Source organism: Trachymyrmex septentrionalis, unplaced genomic scaffold (genome assembly GCF_001594115.1).
Source record: "Trachymyrmex septentrionalis isolate Tsep2-gDNA-1 unplaced genomic scaffold, Tsep1.0 scaffold66, whole genome shotgun sequence".
In the NCBI taxonomy this organism is placed as follows: Eukaryota; Metazoa; Arthropoda; class Insecta; order Hymenoptera; family Formicidae; genus Trachymyrmex; species Trachymyrmex septentrionalis.
In genome coordinates this window covers 378,182-404,618 of record NW_017305843.1, presented here as the reverse complement: position 1 = coordinate 404,618, position 26,437 = coordinate 378,182, and the positions used below count along the sequence as shown (strand labels likewise).

At 29.9% G+C, this 26,437-nt stretch overlaps 2 protein-coding genes across 5 annotated transcripts; one reads left to right on the top strand and one right to left on the bottom strand.

The window, feature by feature from the left end:
• The first annotated feature begins 3,298 nt into the window (after positions 1 to 3,298).
• LOC108753153 (dnaJ homolog subfamily B member 11) lies at positions 3,299 to 6,253 on the top strand. The gene is made up of 5 exons (XM_018494503.1): positions 3,299 to 3,408; positions 3,737 to 4,124; positions 4,203 to 4,471; positions 5,166 to 5,452; positions 5,543 to 6,253. The coding sequence occupies exons 1-5, from the start codon at positions 3,299 to 3,301 to the stop codon at positions 5,605 to 5,607; spliced, it is 1,119 nt and encodes a 372-aa protein (XP_018350005.1). The 3' UTR covers positions 5,608 to 6,253.
• A 2,660-nt stretch (positions 6,254 to 8,913) lies between these two features.
• Positions 8,914 to 21,228, bottom strand: LOC108753132. 4 transcript variants are annotated; one of them, XM_018494473.1, is made up of 5 exons: positions 20,996 to 21,228; positions 20,068 to 20,927; positions 19,241 to 19,469; positions 13,098 to 13,395; positions 8,914 to 10,510 (listed from the first exon to the last, which is right to left on the bottom strand). In XM_018494473.1, the coding sequence occupies exons 2-5, from the start codon at positions 20,161 to 20,163 to the stop codon at positions 8,992 to 8,994; spliced, it is 2,142 nt and encodes a 713-aa protein (XP_018349975.1). In that variant the 5' UTR covers positions 20,164 to 20,927; positions 20,996 to 21,228; the 3' UTR covers positions 8,914 to 8,991. The 4 variants fall into 4 exon arrangements, with proteins under 4 accessions (XP_018349975.1, XP_018349976.1, XP_018349977.1 ...); XM_018494474.1 differs by having other exon boundaries at positions 20,068 to 20,924; XM_018494475.1 differs by having other exon boundaries at positions 20,068 to 20,916.
• Between the last annotated feature and the right edge of the window lie 5,209 nt (positions 21,229 to 26,437).

Sequence of the window (26,437 nt, the reverse complement as noted above, 5' to 3'; positions counted from 1 at the left end):
TACTTCCAGTGGCACCAACGTTCTGCTACTATCATATCAGTAAAATTAGATTTTAACTTATAATTCAATGGACAGTTTGTACCCAAGCCAACTAGTTTTATTTGCATAATATTTTAAAAGAAGTTATTTTGTAGTAGTACGCGCGCCTTAGACCTCTCGGCCATCACGCTAGAAGTTATTTTGTAAGAAAATGGAAATTTCGCGTGAAAATTTTCGGGCATTGATTTTTTACGATTACAAATGTAATCTAACTCCGAAACAATGCATCGATCGACTTCATTTGGTTTTGGGGATGAAGCACCATCCAATAGGACTATTTATAATTGGTTTGCCGAATTTCAGCGTGGACGTACTTTTCTTAGTGATGAATTCCGTGAAGGTCGTCCATCCACGTCTGTTGTTGCCACTAATGTTGATGCTGTGCATGAAATGATTGAGTGAGACCGGCATATACATACCGCGAGATTCAGGCATCCTTAGGCATTGACATGAAAACAATACATACGATTTTGCATGATCACTTGAGCGTACGGAAACTTTGCAGTCGTTGGATCCCACACAATTTGACCGAAACTCAAAAACAGGCTCGTGTTAAATGGAGCAAAAAAATGCTCAAGAAATTCAACCGAGGTCGGTCAAATTTGGTCTACAACATCGTAACTGGGGACGAAACATGAATCTATTCGTATGAGCCCGAAAGTAAACAACAATCCACTGTTTGGGTATTTCAAAATGAATTGAAATCAACAAAAATTGTTCGTTCACGCAGTGCTGCCAAGCAAATGATTGCTTGTTTTTTCGGTTATACTGGACATGTGACAACCGTGGCTTTAGAGGATCGAAGGACTGTAAATACTGATTGGTATACAACAATTTATTTGCTAGAAGTCATAAATGAATTGCGTAGAACAAACCGAAATCGTCGCATCATCTTTCATCATGACAACGTCAGCTGTCACACAGCACGTCAAACCGTTGATTCCAGTAATATTGTCGAATTGATGACTTATTGTCCGTATTCACCTGATCTATCACCTAATGACTTCTTTTTGTTCCCAAACATTAAAAATAAGATGCGTGGTGAACGATTTGAGTCGCCTGAAGCAACTGTTGAAACATTTCGTATACTGATTTCTGAGGTTACAGCCTTAGAGTGGAAAAAAATGCTTTGAAAATTGGTTCGAATGTATGCAAAAAATGTATTGATCTTATAGGCGAATACTTCGAAAAACAATAAATCCATTTACCGAATTTTACATGTTTTTTTTTCATATTGTTTGCAGAAACTTTTCCAGCAGCCTACGTATATATTAGAAAGCCGAATTGCCGAATGATTTTCGAGATAAAAGAGCGAACTCCGATTTGCAATGCCGAACGCATCTATTCTCGAAAAGTATCGCATACGAAAAACTACGGAAATACTATAGTATGTATTACATATACTATAACATTTCCCTAGTTTTTTGTATGTGATACTTTGAGTGTTCCGATATACACTGCCAGTACTGACAGTACTGAAACATTGTTCCGCTATTACTATGCAGCGCGCTGCGACAGCGTCTAAGGATGCGATTATATGGAGTGCGGTACTCGGTACGCGGTAGAATAATAGTAACTAACTGGGCAACTGGTGTAATTTACGGCACGGGCTAGTGACAAACTAACATTACTATACACTACTATGCATTTTTTAATGGAATTAATTGATTTAAACGCAATTATTAAGTAAATCTGTTAAAAAAAATAAGAGTATCGATAAAGTGTGCCTAAAGTTAATATATTTAAAAAAATTTATACTAATGTGAGTTTAGTACTAGCCTGTGCAGCAAACCGCGCTCCATGTAATATCAGCAAAAGAAGTAGACGGTATGTGATATGCGGTTTCCTAGTTGCCTAATTAATTACTATTAGTTACTGTACCGCGTACCGCATATCACGCTCCATGTAATCGCATCTTAATTCCCTCAATGACGTCATAAATGAAAGCCATATTGCCACTGCTACTACTGCGGTTTCCGAGATGAGGCAGTTACTGTGCAATATGGCGTCACTTAAAGAAGCATAACGCGTCGAAATATTTCGAGCCAGAAAATAAAAAAATATATACATTATATTTAACTGCAGAAGACGTACATATATTCATTTTATCGAAAATGACTTTTAAATTCCACATTTGAATATTTATTAACTGTGTCCATATAGTTTTTAACACAAGGTCAAACTACTTGAATTGGTAATCCCATAATTAGTTCATCTTCTTTGGAAGAACTATTGCTGCTGTTTTCGTTTAAAATTTATTGACAATTTAGTACATTTATCCATGTCTGTTTACACTGCCAGTCTACTGCAAAGTTGTTTCGAAATACGACGTTACAGTAGTGCTGGCAATACCATAGTAATTTTAGAACGCCTGCGGCAGTGCATTGTTGTGAAGTCATAATGATTGCACTGCCAATAAAAAGGGAACATACCCTTTTTAAGAATAGGAGCCCTACTTAATAACTTTTCTTCTTTCTGCGCATGCGTCAAAAGATAGAAGAAGATAAAAAGATATTTCTGTCCTTTAGATCTTGTTCACAGCTCGATGCCCGTATTCCCTCTCCAATAATATAAGCTCTATGGTGTTCATACGTATTGCTATGTATCTGTTATATAGCAACTTTAATTTCAAATTTTATATATTTGAAATTTAAATTGCTATGCGGAAAACAATTCTATATATATAATGTAATGTAATTCCATTCTCTGATTATTATTATACACATAAACCCAAACCTTCTACGCTACTGTAAACATAGTTACATGATGAAATCTGTGCATAATATTACATAGCTACATTCCAGATGTATATTATGCACAGATTCCATTATGTTTATTTCACAGGCTAGCTGTAAATTTATTAGATATTAATAAAATATAAAATATTTTATTGAACTTGTTCACTTGTGTAATTTTATTGTTTCAAGATACAATTATTAAATCTTTAAATTTTTTAAATAATTTTGTAAAAAAAAGATGTTAAACTAAATAATTCTTCTCGTATTATTTTGATACATAATATAAGAAATTTATTTGATAATATTTTTAAAATATACAATTTTAATTATATTGTAGATATTCAAAAGTAACACGAACATAGGTATTCAAATACTGGGCGGGAATTTCTGAAATGTAACGGACCAATCAATGTGCGATTTTCTCATGTCGTGACTCTTATTAGAAGGTTTCTAGTTGTAAATATCAGATTGGTCTTTTTTATTAGACCAATGAGAAGCTACCACGATTTAAGCTTTGTGGAATGCAAGCGTACTCAGATGGTCGTATAACGTCTGCTAGGATGGCAGGGTTAAAGTTAAATTGGGTATTATTCATAAATTTAACAATATGTGTTGTATTATCTATAGCTGGGTAAGTTAGAACAGTATTTCTTTTTATGGCACATTTTGCATGATAGCCTTTTTCGAATGAGTCGCATTAACCTTATCCCTTCGTCCCCTTGTCAATTAAACTCATGCATCTCACTCGTGTATCACAGAGATTTGTATAATAATCTTGGAACTCAACAAGAAATATAAATAGATGAAAAATTCTCTAATCCCTGTAATTTTTTAGTTTTGAGAATTGATACAGATCTTGTATAATATAGGCTGTTAACGTTTGATAGATTTTTACAATTAAGTAATGATAATGTGCAAAAATAAAGAAGTTTATTGTAATTGTTACCTTTTTTTTGCAGAAGAGATTTTTATAATATATTAGGATTATCACATAGTGCTAGTACACATGCAATTAAGAAGGCTTACAGACGATTAGCAAAAGAATTGCATCCTGATAAGAATAAAGATGATCCAGATGCCTCTCAAAAGTTTCAAGATTTAGGAGCAGCATATGAAGTGCTGTCAGATCCTGAGAAAAGAGAAATATATGACAAATGTGGAGAGGAATGTTTGAAGAAGGACGGCATGATGAATAGTAATATGGATCCTTTTGCAAGTTTCTTTGGTGACATCAATTTCCATTTTGGTGGTGAATCTCATCAACAACATCAAACTCCTAAAGGTTCAAATGTTATAATGGACCTGTTTGTTACTTTAGAAGAATTATATAGTGGAAATTTTATTGAGGTAAAATTTTCTCTTATGAATAGTACAGTGCGTGATTTTTTTCCTTTACTAAACTTATTTTGTTACTGCATATTTTAGATTACGAGAAATAAGCCAGTTATAAAAACAGTGAAAGGAACAAGAAAGTGTAATTGTAGGCAGGAATTAGTTACTCGTAATTTAGGAAATGGCAGATACCAAATGATGCAACAGTCTGTATGTTCAGAATGTCCAAATGTAAAATTGGTTAATGAGGAACGTATATTGGAAGTAGAAGTTGAACCAGGAATGGTAGATAATCAAGAAACTAAATTTACTGCAGAAGGAGAACCACATATTGATGGAGAACCAGGAGATCTTATAATAAAGTGAGTAAATATTCTGAATGTATACATATTCATACACACAACACGCTCGCACGCACGTACGCGCACGCGCGCGCGCGCGTGTGTGTGTAAATAATCGAGATAAAGATTATCTTAAGTGAAGGTAAAAATCAAAGTAAATTGGAATTGTAGAATAAATTTTTTATATGTATTTTTACATCCAAAAAAAGCAACTTAAAAAATTAATCGAACAATCAAATATTTGATTTAAAAGTTCTGTTGACAAATTGTTCATTTTTGTTTATTACCAAGATTAATTATATTATTGTATTATTGTTCTATTGTGTTATTGATTTTAAAGGTCAAGTTTTTATTAAATACAATTGAATTTTAATCGAATATACATTTGTTTAGTTGATTTTTGAAATAATTTTTGTTTTAAATAACTTGAAAGAAGAATTTAATTTTATTATTTTAATTTTTAGATGTAAAATCACTTCAGAGAGTATTTTTTTTCGGTCTATGTTTCAGCCTATTCTATATAAGACTGCTATTTAATTTGTGTGTTTTTGTCGTATGACAAAATTTTCAAGTTTGTTTATTGACTATAGGATAGAGATATCCGAGGATATCTCCGTTTTGCACATATTTGTCGTACGACAAAAGTGTACAAATGAAATAACATTCTAAGTTAATACAATTATATATATTTACAATATACAATTGTCTGTTATAGGATACAAACTATACCTCATCCTGTTTTCGAAAGAAAAGATGACGATTTATATACAAATGTTACGATATCTTTGCAAGATGCCCTATTAGGTTTCACAGTAGATATAAAACATTTAGATGGTCATATAGTCACTATCCAAAGGGACAAAATTACTAAACATGGTGCCCGAATTCGGAAAAAGGGCGAAGGAATGCCTAATTATGATAATAACAATCTTCATGGCGCTTTATACGTTACGTTTGATATTGCATTCCCCGATAACGACTTTACAGACGAACAAAAAGAAGGTAAACAAAAATTTTCTGTATTCGTGAAACTTTATGCACTATATTATTATTATTATATATTATTAAAAAAATGTTTTTATTACATTTCAGATATAAGAAAGTTATTGCAACAAAGTTCTGTAAATCGAATATACAATGGTATACATGGCAATTGAATATTTAAGTGCAGTATATATGTACAAAGTGAGTGCAAAATGAGTGCTTTGGTTGGAATGTATGTCTTGATATAGTATGTTTGTAAAGAGCGATATTCTTGCTTCCGTACTAAAGAATACCAAGAGAATTGATAATCCAGTGATTGTACTGGATATATAAATTTGAGTACATATATAATTTTCTACACTAAATCAGTAGCAAATATAATTTATTTAGATGCAAAAGACTGGTTAAACTAGTTCTTGTTGCCAATTATTTAAATTAATGTTTGATTGTTGTCAATTATTTGCCGACGTCAGAAATAATTAAACAATTTATTTTGTAATTTAAGTTATATTGATTAAATTATATGAATAATATAGGAGAGATTGATATGTGTGTGGATAGATTTTGCATTTAATATGAAATAAAAAAGACCACATATAAATTAATAAATTATTAATGATTGGCCATGTTTATATTATTATTAATAATGAAAACTTAGCAAGTATATTGGCATAAACACAAGGTGAAATTTCTTTGCAGTTGCAAAGAAATTTTGAATATAAACATCAGTGAATATATAATGAGTATAATACCATAATAAGATTAACAAATATACATTTGTAGCCAATTTTTTAATTCAAATATATCTATGTATTTTAAGTGGCAATATCTTCTATATGTAATTTATTATAGTATAACTATAATCTATTACAAAATCATTACAAAGAAAGATGTGATTATTTTTCCCCAAACAAAAACAAGAAAATAAATCAGAAATAAATGCACAAGCTATAGAATGTGTTCTAATGTTTTATGAAATGTATTGTCAGAGAGTAGACTATTTTTGTCTATTTTCCGGTATAAAATTGTAGAAATATGTTAAAAATAATTGCAATGATTAAATGAGTATCACATATGATCTAATAATTAATTTTATTTAGTTGCAATCGTGAAAAAATGGTTTGATGAAATACACTCATAAAAAATAGTAAAATATCTTTTTTTATTTATATATATATGTATATATATATAGAGAATTGGCGGATTGATCACTGATCGCCGTAATATGTAATTACATATCAAGTTTACAGATATTAAAAGTCGATTGGTTCAACCTTAAAAACTGACGAGACAGTCCGCATGACAAGTATAGGTCATTTTGATATAAATTAGAGTGGATGAAATATATTTTCTTATCAAGTGCAAAGCTGTTTTACTCGACGTGTTGTCATTCGAGCAAATAAGCAAGTGAACGAAGAAAGAGATACAAAGCGAGCGCTTATGCAGTTCTACATCAAGAAAGTAGTCTATCTTGGAAGATAAAATAGCCAATCTTTTCTTATGTAATCTTAAAGTTCTAAAAATATTATATAAATTTTCTTATATAATCTTAAAATTCTAAAAATATACTCGTAAAGTTTTAAATTAAAATTTGAAGAATTAGTGAAAATACAGATCAACGCGCAGATAAAATTTTATAATTTCATTTTTTATAAGTTTTATTACGAAACGTTCTACTGAAAGCTTCCTAATAATACAAATATATTTTTTAACCAAGTTAGGAAACAGTTAGGCACATTATTACAAATTTTCTTTGATAATAGAATGGAATATAATGAAAACATGAAATGTTCTAATCATTTATAGAATTGTTCTTTTATCTAGTTTCTGTTTTTAAAAATAAAAGAAATTTTTATTAAAAATTGCCAAATGTGTATTAAAAAAATTACTTACAGATATTATATATACAATACATTAAAATTCAATATCTTTTAATTTAAAAATTAATTATTTATTATCTTATAGGAACGGATATTTTCGAAAAGAGCTCAAGTAAATCTTTGCTTCCTCTTTTCTTTAAGTATCTCGACTTACCATCTTATTATTATTTCATTCGGAATATAATGTTAGCATAATATGTAATGTTCATAAATCGCTCTAAAATATTTATTTTTAAGATAAAACTTTACTAAAGTCGCAGATTGCTTAGATTAAATTTTAAAGTTTTTTCTTTAACTTTCATCACCATTATTTTAAAAATATGAGTTTTCTCAATGATTCTACAGTTTATTTTTACTCCATATATAAACGAATGAAAATTGAGATACTTAATATTGCTTGAATCTTTTTAAATAATTATAACGGCCGTTATCACTATCGCCAGGAAGACAGGATATTTTTTTTAATGCGTCAACATTGTATAATAACAAAAATGACTATTTTTATGACTCATAAAAATTCAGTATTCTCAAAACATTAATAAATATATACAAATATGTATAAAGCTAGGAACCGCGTAATAGCATTTATAATTATTTCTTTAAAAAATCTTAAAAATCTCGAGCGCAAGATAGACTGCCCCTTAATGCTCGTAAATATCTATTATTGCCTGATTAAATTAATCGAGGAGCTATATGGAAGAATATATATTTAAATAAATATTAAGTTATGTAATGATATTCATGATATACGATAAACACGATATTCTTGAGAATATGAACTTGTGCGATGTCACTCGATGCCACTCATCAAGCCGTTTTATTTGACTGTATACAGGATGGCTCCCAACGTTTTGGCCAGACTTCGAAATATATTTAGGATACTTTTTGTTCAGAATTAAATTTCCTATAAAATCTCGAAGTTTAGCCACCCTGTATATAAAAATATTGTTTGTTCCATCCGGAATAAGATAGAAGTAATAAGATAGAAGCAGCAACATCCTACGAAATTGAATATGGAGTTTGTCAAAATACTTGACAGTTTTTTTCGAACCCATAAATCTAATCGAACCGATCTCTAAGTCTGAGGAAAGGGATCTCTTTTCAGACAAAACACGTGTCTAGAAGACAAACTTCGACAACTTTCAAAGACACTTTGAAGATGTTTTATCTTCCATTAGCCACATATATATATATATGAATTTTGCATCTTCCGTTAGCAACTTGGTTTTTTAATTTCTGTACAAAATTTTTGTATTGTTTCGAATTGTGTAAAAATCTGAAAAAATTTTTGCATATTCGACAGTTTTAACAACGAGTTTTCACTATTATAGAAGTCGAATATTTTTCTTATTTTTTACATATTTATAAATTGATCTACCAAAATTCGCAATAAAAAAATCGACTATCTTCTTGACTTCCAACTTGTCGAAAATTTTATATACTCGTAAAAGTTTTAATTATGAATTTTTTCTAACATGGAAGTCGGATTTTATTTATTTTTCACAGATTTAAAAGTATATCTATCATAATAAAAAAAATCTATTATTTCTTCAAAGTCCAACTTGGCTAACGGAAAACTAAACACATATATTGGTCCGACTGAGTTGCATCAAGCTCCGATTTAAATTATTAGATATAAAAGCTTCAGCACTCGAGCAGTCTGTTGGATATGTTATGTTAAAGACAGTAACAATACAAACGCATGTTGAATTCATCCACACAGGCACTCTGAGTGCCATAAGCATTCAGCCTACTGACCGACCCAGCCAATTTGCGGCTGTTATCGTCTGCTTTATAGCGTATTGTACCCTCAAAGATCGCATCACCTGGGGTGGTTTGTATGGTCACTGTGTAATCCACCAGCGTCGCCCCTTCCGTCTTATCCTGCCACATCTTTGCATCTTTGATCATTTTTAGGTTCAAGGTTGCGCACATTGGATATCTGCTTAACATGTCATTCAGTTCTCTAACGAGGAACGATACGCTATCGTGCAAGCCGGTGTCGTTCCATGCGACCGTATTACTGGTATGGCACATGCACCAATGATTCGCAATGTGCGCCATGTCGCAGGTACGAATGTCTGGTACCGGCAGGAACCAACTGATGCCACGTGGAATGCCAGACGAGGCGGCTTGAATTTTAATGCGCTTCTTAAGAAATGATTCTCGCAAAAGTTGCGGATTCAGCAAATCCATTAACGTTTCATGAAGATCGAAGGGCGTCGTGAGACTATGGCTGTTCCTTCGCAAATTTCCCCAAGCCAGAGGAAACTTTTCGCGCCACCATCTCGGTAGCACGATAAAGACGAAAGGTAGACTATCCTCAATCTTTCCCTGATACGTTTGTCGGAAATCGCCCCATCTCATACCGTGGTCGCTCATCATGATCAAGACTGTGCGATTCAGCAGACCCTCCCGTGACGCATACTCGACGAACTCGTGGTAGGAGTTGTCACCCAACTGAGGATACGTGAAATAGTCGTGGGTAAGACTTGCCTGCCAAATGAAGGCGAAGTAAAGTTCCGAGGAGAACTCAATCGCCGTTTTGCGTGTGTAATCCAGCATGCATTCAAATGTCTTCCTGGTACCGAGGCAGAGATTGGCGTTCAGTTTATGAGTGTTACCAATGTCATTCTCAGCACCGATGCAATATGGTCTCAGATAGTAATCTGTCGGTTGTTCGCGGAATCCTGGTTTCAGGTAATTGAACGTGGTCATGCTACAAGCATCCTCGCCGAATACTGTGCGATAACCAGCATCACTGAAGTTCTTCCACAAAAGCGGGCATTCGTCGAAAGTTTTGTTAGGCATTTGCCAACACAGATCCCGCAATTCCTCTTGATTCAGACCACTTAATACCGGGACGAGGTTTGGGTATGTGTTATCAGCGACCTTGGTGTAGCCCAACATTTCTACGGCACCGAGAGACTGAAGTGATTTTACAGTCTTCGGCATCATTCTGTGAAAATTCATCCTGGAAACCGAGTCGAGTCCGACAATGAGAACGCTGAGACGATCGTCGATCAGCGTATCCATTCTCAGTGTTTGCCTGCATCTTTCCTCTATCGAAGGCTTACGAGGTAGGAAAGCGTAGTAATCTTTGTATACCATTTCGTTGTTTTGATAACATTCAACTTTTACGAATTCAGCATTCACTGTGCAAGAATCTTGGAAAGGATAGCACTGTGTGTCATATCTGCAAAATTTTATTATCTTATTTAAAGTCATCTGTTTAACAAATCTATCCTACAGATAATACACAAGATATATCAGACCACTTGTATTATTTTTTTTCTCGGAAATGTGATTGAAAGTTGGAGAAAAAACATTTTCATTATCAAAGCTTATCTGACCTGATTAAATTTTTGGTTTTCCGGAAATGTGAGAAATCTGAGTCAAATTTGAAATTTTTAATGGGAACATATATAAGTCGAGTAGTTATCATTAAATAGATCTTTTAAAAATAAACAACTTTTGTTTAATAATAATGAAATTAAATTAAACCAATGAATTATAGACTCCTTTATATATATATATCTATTGATACAACAAACAATAAAAAAATTTTATACAAAAAGTCAATAGGAGTCAAAAATTGACTCTTGTTAAAAATTGCGAGATATACATTTGTTTAAACTATTGTCTCTTTTTAATATCTTTTTTTTTATGTCACGGTTTACGAGAAAAATTTTTTTTATCACAGATTATATGAGTTATTATTGTCTAGACGTTAAAAGTTATCGGGGATTTATTAAATTAAAATCTTTAAAATCAAATCGTATGAACAACAAAATTTAAACACAGTTTTCTCTAGTTTTTTTTATTGAAAAAACGCATTAATAAGAAATTATGTCATTTTTTGTTAATAAAATAATAAAAGATATTAAAATCTCTTTTATTTAGAAGTATTTCTTTTCAATGGGCTTATTCAATGATATTTTTATTTTATCTATATTTCAATTAAAAATTTAAGATTTAATTTGCTACAATTTTTCCCACTTCGTATTTCGTTCCTAAAAACACAAATACTACCATTTGATTTATCACATAGCGTTTGATATTAAAAATTTAAATTTAAATTTCCGATAATTTTAATGTTTTGACAAATGGATGATTCTGTGACATTTCTTTATTTTTGTTGTATACCATAATATAAAAAAAGTTGTTTATTTAAAAAAAAAATCTATCCAATGATATTCTACTCGACTTACATTCCTATTAAAAATTTTAGATTTAACCTAGATTATCTTATTTTTAATAATAAAAATTTTTTCTTCAATTTCTTCCACTATTCATATCCGAGAGAAAAGAGGAATATGGGTTGTCTGATACACTTTTAATATATATATAATTTATGTTATATTACACATGTATACATATAAGGTTGGGTAGTAATTAATCAAGAAATTAAAAGTTAAATAAAAAGTTAAAAAGTTAATAACTTTTAACTTAATTTATTTAATTTTAAATAAATTATAATAATTTTCAATTTAATTTAATTATCTTAATTTAATTTATTACCTTTAAACTTTATTACCAACTTAATTTAGTTACCCTAATTTAGTTACCTTTAATTTTAATTTATTAAGTTTTTCTTTTTAAGTTTTAGTTTTTTTTTAATCTCTAAACGCTCTTTAATATTATTTTCTACAAAATATTAGACAAAAAGTTAATTTAGAAAAAATTGAATAATTATGTAATGGGTGCGATGCTCATAGTGCCCAAAAATGAATGTGGTTTGGATTTGTATTTAGGAAATACTATCAGAGTAATTGCGTTATATTGTCCTTGCTTTACGCCTGAATGATAAAGAAAGAATAAATTTTTTATTTACATATAGTTTTTAAACAATGTGCAGGCATAGCTAGCACAAAGAGAAGTACAAAGAGTACACATTACATTTTTTAAAATTATATTTTATTTTTCTTTTATATAAATATATCAAAATATGAAAATATCCATGTAGAAATATAAAAAATCAGTTTTTTATTGTACAAGAGATATTTTTGTTATTTCACATAATTTATAACTATTAAAATATTAAATTTATGTAAAACGTTTATTGTTTTGTTATTTAAAGTAATCTGATTTAAATAAAAATTAGGATATTATAATTTAATAAAAATAATGTTTTTAAAAATTAATTTTCTATTTAATTCTTAGTCTCTTTATTTAATTTTTAGTTAATTCAATAACGTTAATTCTTAACGTAACTTTAACTAACAAGGGAAGGCTACGCTCTGCTCTTCACCGATTTTGATCAAACTTGCAGCAATGTTAGAGGAGCCTACCAAATGAATACCTGTAAAGCCGTTCCCGCTAATAGGGCTTAGAAGCCGAGTAATGAGCATTCAAAAATGTACCAAAAAATGTGAAAACAGTCTAATATTTCGAAAAGTATGCATTTTTGAGAAAAATGTCTTAGACCAAAATGATAGGATTTAATAAGATGTATTTATTTGGGAGGCATCATCAACCTTAGCGATGTCACCCAAGGTCAAACCAATAAAACCAGTAAATACATCTTATTAAACCCCTTTCTAAGCTTTATTAGTGGGAACGGCTTTATATGTGTTCATTTGGTAGGGTCCTCTGCATAGGTAACATTGCTGCAAGTTTGATCACAATCGATGAAGAGCAGAGCGTAGCCTCTCTTTGTGAGTTAGTATTTTCGTCATTCAACTTTCAACTTAATTTAGTTAGTAAAGAAAATATTAACTTACCCAATCGTGATAATATAAATACTTATATAATTTTAATTAAAAATTTTTTATAATACTAACGTGACAGCATTGTCATTATCTTTCGTTCGCCAAAATGGTCGCCAACAGCAGCTTATACCGCCCGGACTGTTATGAAATTCGTTCCACGTTAGCGGATTAACGAATAGCGCGGTATTGTTCGATTCAATTAATGGTGGAAAATTTCCGTACTCGCATTCGAACACATCTTTTGTTATGAAATGTCGAACTGCAAGATCTAAAGGATCCATTGCTGGCAACCGACATCCTTTGTTGCGAACTAGAAAGCCACCGTTGCCTATTGGCATGTATACATTTGATGCTGTCGATACGTATTCTTCTGTAAAATTTACGAATTAACAATTAAAATAGATACAAAATAATAATTAAAATAAATACGAAAATATATAAGAATTAATATAAACCAGATCAAATTGAATATAAATAAGATTTCTGCTGTTATAATAATTTATCATGAAAGATCTGTATATTGAGTATAAAAAGATTATTTTTTGTATTATTGATATATTTTTCACGATTTATTAATTATCATCACAGAATTATATGTATGTCTTACAATTAGTAACTAAACTTTAAAATTACGTTAAAATGTAATATAATAGATATTTAAAATAAATGAAGAATTAAAATTTTATTTATTTTTATCTTTAAAGTTTAATTTTTATTTTCAATCGTTTATAATTTAAAAAATATTAATATATTGAATATTTTTAAGAAAAAAATAACTTTTTGAAATTAATACAAAGAAGTGTAGGGCATATAAGAATCAACGTAATTAATTATAAATTAAGAAAATTATAATATGATATATAAAATGTATAAAAAATTCTATAAATAATACATTGTAAAATACATTACATAACATGTTTTGGCTCTTGGATTGAGCCATCTTCAGATAAAAAATTCACAACCTTAAAATTCATTTCCATCGTCATAGATAAATCGCGACGAAAGTTATCCAATTTATATAGCGATATTGATAAATGCCTTACGGAGATCATTAATTACTTGCAAGCGATTTACTGACCAATTCGAAATTTCATAATATTCTAATTAAAGAAATATATTTTGTTAACCAATAAATAAAAAAAAAATTAAATCCGAATAAAATAAAAATCTGTTAAAAAATGTTATCTACTTTTAAAATTCTATAAAAACCAAAAACATTATCTCAATAAAACACTCACCAATGTGATCGCAGTTATCATTTCTTAAAAAGAAATACTTCGTCAAATTCATCATATCATAAAATATAAGAGATAGTATACCAGTCAGATAGTAATAATACGTAATACACAGTCACTATATTAAAACTTAATAATCAGTACAAATCGAATCTTTTATTATAATATGGCTCTTCATCTAGTATCTGGATGTTATTCCACTCAAAATCATGTGTCGTCTGCAGTCTATGTTCGGATAGGACTATGTACGGAACGGATAGATGTATTCCAACAAATATGATTACGATGTTCTGTAATTCTGATTTTAAGTTGTCTACTCATTTGTCCGACATATGATGCATCACAATCCTTGCATATGATCTTGTATACTATATTGTTCTTTGATCAATTTGAACGAGAATTTTTTTGTACCTTAATGAACTTACTCAATTTATTAGAGCTATAATAAACTTTGATATCCTCTCTATTAAATTTTTTGAATTTCTCTATTATTGATGGAACAAAGGGCACAGTAAACCATGATGTTTCATCGCTATTGTTCGTACAATCACGTACTACTGATCCTTCACGCTGAATGTTTCTGACATAGATTGCGTTAAAAATGAATTTGAGGTGATAATCGTTCTCTATTAGTATATTAACAATCAATGTAAGATTTTTATGATAGAATTCAGAGTCATATAACAATAAAACCCTGTCTACCAAACCAAAAATTATACCCTTCTTTTGGGAGATAAGATGATTTGAAAAATAATTTAAAAACCTCCCCAAAAAAATCGGTTTTTGATATCAATCGAAAGTTAAATGTTTTTCTTTGACCATGATCGTAACGTTAAGAAAATTAGTGAGTCAGAGCCTACTCTTCTAACGTAAATTGTAGACGTGAGTAAAACGAATTAAAACTTTCGAAAAACAAATTGATTTCAAAGGAAGGAATAGCAGCAATTAGATCGTCACGATACGTAATGATAATAAAAAAGCAACTGATTATTGTAAGATAACAAAGACATTCTCTCTATATAATTTTTGCATTACTAAGTCTGCAATGATGGTGACAACGGAGAACGCTATGGGTATACCAAAATTCTGTTTATAGATGATATTATTAAATGTAAAATATGTTGAATCTAAAATAAATCGAACCACCATCAGGAACTCCATCAGGTCTGGGTAAGTCACATTTTTTTTAGATGAAATTTAAATTGTCATTTACACAATCGATAGCCATGTCTAATGGAATATTAGTGAAGAGAGAACCTACATCCAATGAGATTAATTTGTAATTATTGTCAATTCTCATCCCTTTTAGATCTTAAACAAGCTGAAAACTATTTTTTATACAACTTTCAGCTTTAGGAATGGTTTCAAACATGATGTTGTATAAAGCTAAGGAATATAACGGATTCTCTATTGAAGACATTATGATCCTGGGCAATTAGGTTTGTGAATCTTTGACACTGCATAGGCCTTCGGAAGCAACCCACTACAATATAAACGTCTATATTGAGTTTTATTAATATATGCAAGTCCTCCATCTTGTAAGCATAATTCTGAGAGATGTCATTTTTTTACAAGAATTTCTTTTTATTATTTCATACTGTGTCACCAAGCATTTCATTTATTTTATTAATGTAAAAATCTTTTTCGAGGGTTACAGTGACATTATCCTTGTCAGCATGTGTGAATATTATATAAGGTGTAGTAAAAAGAAATCTATTATTTTTGCATTAAATTGAAGGCTTTATTTAGCATAGTTAGAATGATCCGATTTAGGTCAAATATGCACCGTTTTGTTCAATAACTTGTTGCCATTTTGAAGGTAATTTCATTATGCCTCTCTCATAGAAACCCTCGTCCTTTTCACAAGCTTCTCTTGAGGCGAATTTTTCACCAGCAAAATCATTCGCCATAGACAGGAACAGGTGGTAATCACTTGGTGCCAGGTCCGGACTATAAGGTGGATGCATAAGAACCTCCCAATCAAGCTCCCGGAGCTTCTGGCGAATCACTATCGATGTGTGTGGCCTGGCATTGTCTTGATGGACGGATGCGCACAATTCCTCTCCTATTGGCCAAAGCTGGCCGCTTCTGGGCGATTGCTTTTTTCAGACGGTCCAATTGTTGACAGTACAGGTCCGAATTAAGAGTTTGGCCGTAGGGGAGCAGCTCATAGTAGATGATTCCCTGCCAATCCCACCAAACACACAGCAAAACCTTCCTGATCGTCAATCCTGGCTTGGCCACCGTTTGCGCCGGCTCATCGCGATTCGACCATGACCGTTTTCGCTTGACGTTGTCGTAAGTGACCCACTTTTCATCACCAGTAACCATTCGCTTCAGAAATGGGTCGATTTTGTTGCGATTCAGCAGCGATTCGCAGATGGAAATTCGGTCCATGAGGTTTTTTTGCGTTAACTCGTGTGGCACCCATACATCGAGCTTCTTTTTGTATCCAGCCTTATTTAAATGGTTCCAAACGGTTTTTTGTGCAATGTTTAGCTCCTGGGCAATCGAAACAGTGCTTACATGACGGTCGGACTCGACGATTTCCATTATTTTATCGACATTTTCGACAATTGGCCTTCCAGAGCGTGGTGCATCTTTGACATCAAAATTATCGGAACGGAATCGACGAAACCAAAATTGCGCGATATTGACTGTTACAATATCAGGACCATAAACACTATTCACATTTTCAGCCGCCTGGCTTGCGTTTTCGCCTTTATCGAAGAAAAACTGTAAAATATGGCGTATTTTCTCTTTGTTGGTATCCATCTTTGACATGCGATCAAACAATACTGACTCAAGCAATCACAAATCTGTCTGAGAAATTTTTTTAGTACGAAATGTTATCTTTCTACCGCCATTTGACGTAACCCGATCGCACTTATACAACGCGAGATACAGATTACTAAAGCCATCTATTGGAAAAATAATAGATTTCTTTTTACTACACCTAATATCAAGATTTAATTTTAAAAAATCTTTTGTGACAGTTTCTAATTCTAATAATTTTGTGTTAATGGGTGTTGTGAAAAGAGGAGAGGAAACTACGTTATTAAGTATGGATATGGAATGATTTGTGATATCAATCCTTTTATCAATTAACAATTTTCGAGTGCTATACTCTATACTCTTAATGCAGTCAAAAATGATTTTTATTCCTATTTGATAACGCAAAGTTCTCACCAAGTTGTAAAAAAATCTGCACATCGTTCGGAATGGGTGTAGAAGAGATTCACAAACCATTTGTTTCTGACAAAGGAAAGAGAAGATGAAATTTCACTATTTAAGAAGGAATTTGGGAATATATTAATTTTGTGGATGAAGGAGCTTGATTTATTGTCACAACTAGATGAGAAAATAGTGTAAGAGAGAAACTGTTCTGAGGATTGCAACACGACAAAGAAGCAAATATGTTATTGTCTGGATTGTGCTGTTCTTTTTCACAATCAAATATTGCAGGAGATGCTATCTCTTCTGAGTTAGAATCATTTTTAGTATATTTTATAAGTTTAATGTTATCATTATTTAGTCTTAATGGTTTGTCTGATAACTATTTTATTTTTGATCCTAATTTATTTTTTTCTTTGATAAAGAGATAAAACAGAGATTTCTCCTGTGTATTTAGAAACTCGTCACAAATTCTAACAGGTAAATAAGGTCAATTGCCGCTCAAATAGTGACAATCAGCCTTATCGTTAATATTATATATCTTTCAAAAAATTCTGTCTGGAAGATTCGCTCTGTACTGATTATCAAGTTTTAATATAGTGACTGTGTATTACATATTATTACTATCTGACTATTCTTATATTTTACATGATTTTATAATACGATGAATTTGACGAAGTATTTTTTCTTAAGAAATGATAACTGCGATCACGTTGGTGACTGTTTTATTGAGATGATGTTTTTGCTTGGTTTTTATAGAATTTTAAAAGTAGATAAGATTTTAACAGATTTTTATTTTATTCAGATTTTAATTTTACTTTTTATTTTTATTTATTGGTTAACAAATATATTTCTTTAATTAGAATATCATGAAATTCCGAATAATCAGTAAAATGCTTGCAAGTAATTCATAGTCTCCGTAAAGCATTCATCAATATCGCTATATAAATTAGATAATTTTAATCACGATTTGTCTATAATGATGGAAATAAATTTTAAGATTGCGAATTTTGTTTTATCTGAAGATGGCTCAATCCAAGAGCCGAAACATGTAATGTGTTTTACAATGTGTTATTTATAGAATTTTTTATATACATTTTACCATATATATCATATTATACTTCTTGCATTTATAATTAATTACATTGACTCTTATATGCCCTACATTTCTTTGTATTGTCTTTTAAGAGTCCTGTACTATTTAATTTTTGAAATTAAAGAACATACTTTTGTATTTTTGTTTAAACATTATTCATATTAATTCTATTCTCATTAACGCTGCTAAAAGTTTATACTAATTTCATAAAATCTTACGGTAATAATATCATATCTATGCACAAGTGATCTCATGTATGCTAAATTAAAAAACATTTTTTTTAAAGAGTCTTTACGATCATCAAGATTGTGAGAAAATTTTATACCGTTTACACATGTAGATCTTGGATAGTGTTTTATTTTCCAAGTAGTTTTACAATTATAATATGTTAGGTTGTTTAATGATTGCAAAAGCTTTTTAGTAAAAGTACACCGTAATGGAATTTAGTATTTACTTTTTATTTATAAACACGTATTAAACGATCAGTTAATGAATCAGTTTTTTAATATTATATTAAGAGAAAAATGAAGTATTTTTTTTTAATATTAACATTTTGTTAAAAAAATAATTTTTACATACGTACATATTGTTACATTCATTATACGTGTATATGTATATTGATATATTTTTACCGCAACATAAAGTTCTAACAATAAGTATTTGAATTACCCTCATATGAAAAAATTAAATAATAATGATTTAATACTCACGGGTTATTACATCTTGGACAGTTGGTTTGGCCATTTCTCCGAATCGAGTGATCCGAAATTGACCGGTATTGTAGCTGTTGATAATAAGAAGCGATGTTAACAGAAATAGTAGTAGTGCAATTAGCCATCGTCGTAGTCGCAGACCTCCCTTTTGTATTTTAGTTTTGATTAATGCCGTGGTAGATTCACACTCATCGTCAACAGCTTTTTTGCCGCCGCGAAACAGTGCCTATATCAAAGAAAAAAAAAAAGAAATGGTTTTTACTACATTGAAGTTTGTATGGTTCTGTTCGATATAGTTATAGATCGATTTGGTCAGATAAGCTAATAAGCTAGGTTTGAACCAATGGATTTATTACATTGTTATTTAAGAATCGCGTTTTTCAAATAAAAGACTAATTTAAACTTAGCTTAAATCGGATTTCAGGTTAAATCATTACTATGAATACAGATCTTAAAGTCATGTAATTTGATAATGTGCATCAAAAGATTAGCTTAATAAATAATTTTAAAGTGCGATGAAATTGACTGATAAAAATTGATTAACAAAAAAATTTATTATCACATTTCTTCGTTTTTTTTTGCAAAAATTAATTAATACTCTATATAATATTAATATTCTATTGATGATTTTGATTTATGGTGCTTTAAAAAAAAATGTTTTGAATAATATAACTTAATTGATTTGATTGACATACATAAAGAAGAATATAGTTAACAATATTCAATCATTGCTCGCGATGAAAAAAAAATTATGTACAGAATATGTTTATGAATGTCAAAAGAATATGTTTTTTGGGAGAAAAAAAACGGAATATTTATTTTACCTCTTCAAGAGAGTGATGATCACGCATAACAGAGCGGTTACATGCATCAAACACTTTCGTATGTGTAAGATAGAATTGTACAATCAGTATATACATTATGTTCAATATCTTTGTTTCTATGATAGCGATAACAGGATACCGATATCATTTGTGGTTTAGACATCTGTTAATTGGCCTAAATTAGAACTCACGGATTAAAATTTAGACTCCGCATTTCTCGTTTGTTTATAATATTAAAGAAGTATATTATTAATTATATTATGCTACATCTTTGTTTGCCATTATTGCGTCGAAATTTTTTCACAAAGAACGGCAGCTTAGAAGATAGAATTAAATTGAGCAGTCTTGGTCCTTCTATTTTCCATCATTCTTTGCAATGATCAAGAGAGTTTCTTTTTTTTATTATGTATATCGTATCTTCTCATAGACACGATTACTCATTGCAAAGCTCATGAACATCTTAATTCGCAATGAAAAGCGCATGAATAAATCGAAGTCGAATGTTTCGCAATATTTATAGCAATTAGCCCGTAGCGTAGCATGAACATCAAAAAATTCAAAATACGCAAACATATGTATTCTGCATTTAATCAGGTTCTACTCTCTCAATGATTGTCTATCGAAGTGAGCTGAGAATTGGCAAAAAGTGTCTTTCTTTTCGTTGTTTCTCTTCTTCTCATTAGATTCACATTTCCTTTACGAAACCGCGATATGTTCGTGTGGTCCATGAATTTCGTAGTGATGATTACGAGAGATGAAGAATTATGAGATTTTGAGCGCGATTATTTCATTATGCGATCTATCCTCTCGTTGACATTTTGCGGTTAATTTAATGGCCGTTGCACGGACCTGGAAGACTTCTAGAACGTTGATTACGGAGCATCGCTGCTATTTTGTCGGCATATATAAATAATATATCGTTACTTACTCATTTAAGGGGCGTTTCGGTCTCTAATCGCCACAATTTGTTCCTATTTTTCGATTCCACACATATGTTAAACGATAACTTTTACATAGGCAACGAAGCTGCTATTCCGAGATGTTAGTCGACTCTTGTTTATTATTCAAATCAATTTATGTTTGCTCTTAACACACTATTTGATCTTGACTTTCTCTTAACTTCTTCGATCTTAAGTTTTTATATTTATTTTTTAATCGCTAGTAAACTGTAATCTTTTTCTATAGATGTTGAATATACATATTGTCATATTTTTTCATCGATATGTATAATAAAAAAATGACTAGTCACATAATCTGTTTGAGTTCTATCAAGCAAATGGAACGGAGCCTTTTCCGTACTTATATTAATAACTATTTGTAACGCCTTAAGTTCTTCTCAATGATAATAACTAATTGTGGCATATCTACGCGATAATCTAATAGGTAGAGCCTCAGCATGATCTTTTCTGTCTCTTTTCCGTTTCATTCAAACTTCTGCTCATTTTGTTCTTCCTAGATCTACTTGGTTGTATATTATGTTTAACGACGTATACATTTCCAGAGCAGGTGCATCCATCGATTGTATTCCTAGAACATCATCAGTACAGCTATATACGTGAATATTCTTGCTTTTTCTCTTTTGCAACAAAAGATAAAATTATTCATATGACACACAAGGGATATCACCTAAACTTCACGATATTATATAAATACGTGACGTTTATGTGACGTCCTTCGAATAAGGTATGTTGTATGAGGATTAATATTGTTGTATTATGAATATTAATGCTTCTCGATATATAAATAATGCTTTATGAAACAATTAAAATATTTGGTTTACGAATTTTTTGATCAATTCAGAATAAATATTTTTTTTAACAAAAATCATAGTATAAAAAATAATATAATCATAGTATAAAAATCATAGTATAAAAAATAATATAATCTGACATTTTTATTTGATTTTAAATACACTGAGAAGAGAAGATTTTAATTCAATTAATTATTAAACTTCTTATTTTTTAATATTTAATTTTATTGTTATTTTAATTTTTGAACATTTGATTTTAATTTTAAATTAATTATACAATTTAAGATTAAAATAGTAAAGAATATAAATATAAATGAAAATTAAAAAGTGAAAACAATTGCATTTTGAAAGTTTTATTAAGGTCAAAATCAATTCTGTATTGAAATATTGTATAAAAATATTCGTAAATAATAAAAAATATAATTCCGGATATATATATATATACAACTTCACTCTAAAATATACAATAATTAAGTACTAAGACTCTTTTAACTAAAAATAAATTTATTTTTCTTAATTATTTTTTCTCGTCAATCTAATAATTATTAAGTAAATATCGGATATCCGGGAAATATCCGGCATTATCCGGCGCTTTTTTATTCTCTGGCCGAATATTATTAGTATCCGGTAATATATATTTGAAATTTTATATTGATAGTTTGCATTTATTAATACAAAATTCTATTCTTTTCAACTGAATTTTTTATACAGATCATCTCTTTTTTTCTCTTTCCTTTTTTTTTTATCATGTTTGGGAAGATAAAGAAAATTATCATTGCTATTTTTCCAGATATTCGACAGGATATCCGGGGAAATTTCCGGTATTCGATCGGATAATTGCCCTACCGGATATCCGATCAAATACCGGACATCCGAAAAGAAGACGCTAGATATTCAAGATTCGGTGCATCCCTGATAATTATAATTAAATATAATTTTATTTGCGATTTTAAATATTTTATTTGGATGTAAAATAAATATTTGATTTTTCAGAATTTTATTTTCTTTAATTATAATAATAAATTCAATCTTAAATTTTGAGCAAATAAATGTAGAAAAACCATCTTTGTAAAGATTCTTGAGATCCTTTTTTATTAGTTATCTATAAATATTAAAAAAATTTTTTTTTATTTGAAAACAAAAACTTATAGAAATAATGCAAATTTTACAGACTAATTTTATTTATTAATCTCTTAGAGTATATAAATCACAAGTAATATTAAGATATTGTCAATAGGCGAAACCTAAGATGTACGTACATTCGGTCGAATCCTATGTCCTTGCGCATGTGAACTTGAAAGATGAAACTCTCAAACAGCTGTTTTTGGATATCTATTATGATTTCGCAGATATAACGCGCGAAATGCTTGAACGTGATACATATTCAGTAATATTTTTTTCAGTAACAACACTCGGATAGAATCTTCAAAATCTTCTTATAGAGCAATTTTAAGTTGCAACGCGGCGAGACACCGTCGTTACGCTTTTAATATCTAATCTCTTGTTTCCTTAATTAATACCGTCGACAATAACACCTTAGCTACACTTATTGCCATGCTGAATCCGATCTCTTGGCGAGACGCGGATACAAACACAAACATCGGCAGGATGTGAGCTTCTCATCTTTTTTGAGAAAATATACAGATTAATGTTTAGCTACCGATCCGTCAGTCTCTCCCTCGTCATCTTCGCGCCGATATTCGGTCTGTCATCGGAGCACGCAAGATGGAATATTCACGTTCAACGGCCGATCCTCGGGGATGCTTCGGCAGGCGTTGCCGCGCCCCGGCGAGCTGGGATTCAGCCGAGAGTACGTTCGGACGCCGCGGCGGATCGAGACTGGGTGAGAAGTGATGAGACGTGGAGGAGGACTAGGGTTTCTGGTCGATAGCGGAGCACGCGCGTTTCTCCGGCGTGTGACAACGACAGACGACTAAACCAGTACACAATGCACAGACCAGATTAAATTAAAACAAAATTATTTTTTATCATTGACATAATATATGCGTATCAACTGTATATGTATGACTGCGCTTCTAAATTACTTAATTATTATTTTTGCATATTTTTACACAGCGTATTACTTTTGCACGTTTCTTGAACATTAAGACATAATTTTCTGCAATGTTACTGTGTACGTGATGATTTTATCTGAATTACAGTTAAATTTAGTATTATAAATAATATTTAGATACATCACTTTTAGATCATATTGTACTTAAGTATGGTACTATTAAAAAAAGAGATACAGCTACAAGCTGCTAAAACGTTTTTAATATTTTTGTAATTTGGAAAGAAAATGAGTTTAGGAAACTTTCAGATTTGAAAGTTTTATATAATGTACGTTCAAAATTTGAACGGTAAATTATTCGATCATTAAATTTTAAATATTACTTTGTCCGAAAAATTTTAATTACGTCTCAAAATCTTCATCTTTTTTCTCTTGATGATGATTTATCTTTGTCGTATGCTGATAGTTATTAGTTAATTTCATTTAATTATAATCGAATTCGTTTTATGCAAAATAATTCTCATTCAGCTCGAAATGATTGTTGAATATTAATGAAATTAATTTTATGTTCATTTCTCTTTATATTATATAATTATACATTTCTTTGTAAATATTTTTCTATTTTATATATTTTTTTATTTTTAATCTTAATGAACGGTTTTTGAGAACAAAATGGAAAATTAGTTATGTGCATAATTGATTGTACATTGGGATGTATATAGCTCGACCTTATACGTATGCATATTACTACGAGTAGTCCATAAAAGTTATCGTTTCATTAACTACGACTGATAAATCATAGTACATAGTTACAAATTGTAGTTACAATCAGAGTAATTATAAACAGCCATTCAATAAACCATTCAATTTTTGATAGCATCATGATTGCAAGTAGAGTAAGAATTTTAGTGTTTCTGTTCTGTGTCACAAGATAAAGTTGAGAAAACGATTGTAAATCGAGGAGCTTATATCTATAAAAAAATTAAAATTAATAAACAGTATTATTTTATAAACGTGATTATACAAATCGGACTTTTTTTTAAATATTAGAAGTGTGATTTAGTTTTGAGAGTTTTTTTTTTAAACTGATTTATTTAAACAACATATTACGTAAATGTTTAATAACTGTTATACAATCAACATTTAATTCTCTAGCAAGTTCTAAAGTGGATTGTGTTGAATTTTCGTCCAATGCTTGTAAATCTGCATTTTCCAGCTTTTATTGTTAACATTGAAATCATCACTTTTGAATCGACAGAATCAATATTCACATGTGTCTTAATTGATGGAAAACGTTTTTTAAGAAGCTCCATTTTTTAAATAATATAAAATAAACACAATGTTTACTGCGTCTACTATTTGTAAATGACTAAATATCATGGAGTAATATTAAAGCATTAAAAAATAATAGCTGTGATTGGAATGCCTGAATTAGTGCTATCCCTTACAAAACTTTCAAAACTAAATCACACTCATAATATTTGTATAAATTATTCACACATTAAAAAATAGATATTTTACTAATTCTGAAACGATTCTATAATTTTTAAACTATAACGTTAATTATACTTAAATTATTCCTATAAATATCACTTGTTAAGATTAAAAACATAATCGCATATTAACATACAATGGAATTTGATGCAATAGTTATTATTGAATATGAAAAGACATTAACGGGATATATACGATCGTATACATTGACACTGATTATGGTGTTTCAGTGTGTGTATTTTGATACATGTTAGTTACATGTGTTATATTTTTTATTGTGCTTATGTATTATTGTATTTTATATGTGCAAAAAAATTTACGATATTTTGTTTACAAGCTTGTTAATTCAATAAAAATTGTCATAAAAATCTAACACGGCGATGAAAACTATATCTTTTAGCTATAAAACATTATAATTAACACATATACAATATCGCTTTTAATATGGATGTTATTGTTTTACAAGAAATAATTAATTTGTGAAAAATATTTAATAAATTAGTGAATAATAAGATATATAAATACATAAATATAAATATATAAACATTAGAATAGCTTTTATTTTCGACTTTCAAATATTTTTTGTGGCACTCCTTAGAATAGTTTCAATTTAAGAAAAAGAATTCTATGTAAAACTGCAATCCGCGATCGGATAAGAAAACATGTTCCGGACTTTTAAATAGTAAAGTACGAAGAATCGATTTTCATTGAATATTTTAAGGAAAAAAAAAATATATATATATTATTTCTTATTTTCCTAGAAATTACTTATTAAGATACCTATATTTTTTATTTTTTATTTTAAAAGGTTATTTTGGAAGAGAGTTAATAGTAATTAGAAAAGAAACTTTGAGCTATAGTTATATTTTATATCAATAATTTAGTAATTTTTATGATCACTTGAATTTGCCATTTTGAAATTAAATTTTGATAGTTAATTTGAAATTATTATATTGTTTTCAAAAACCTATAGAACTGTCTGCAATGAAACGCATCTTCTGGGAAAGCCGGAAATACAAAAGGAATGCTAATATAATTCTGCATGTGATTAGTTTATGATATTAAATATTAGGTGTAGTAAAAAGTCATCGCGTATTTTTTAGCTCAAAGTTGTA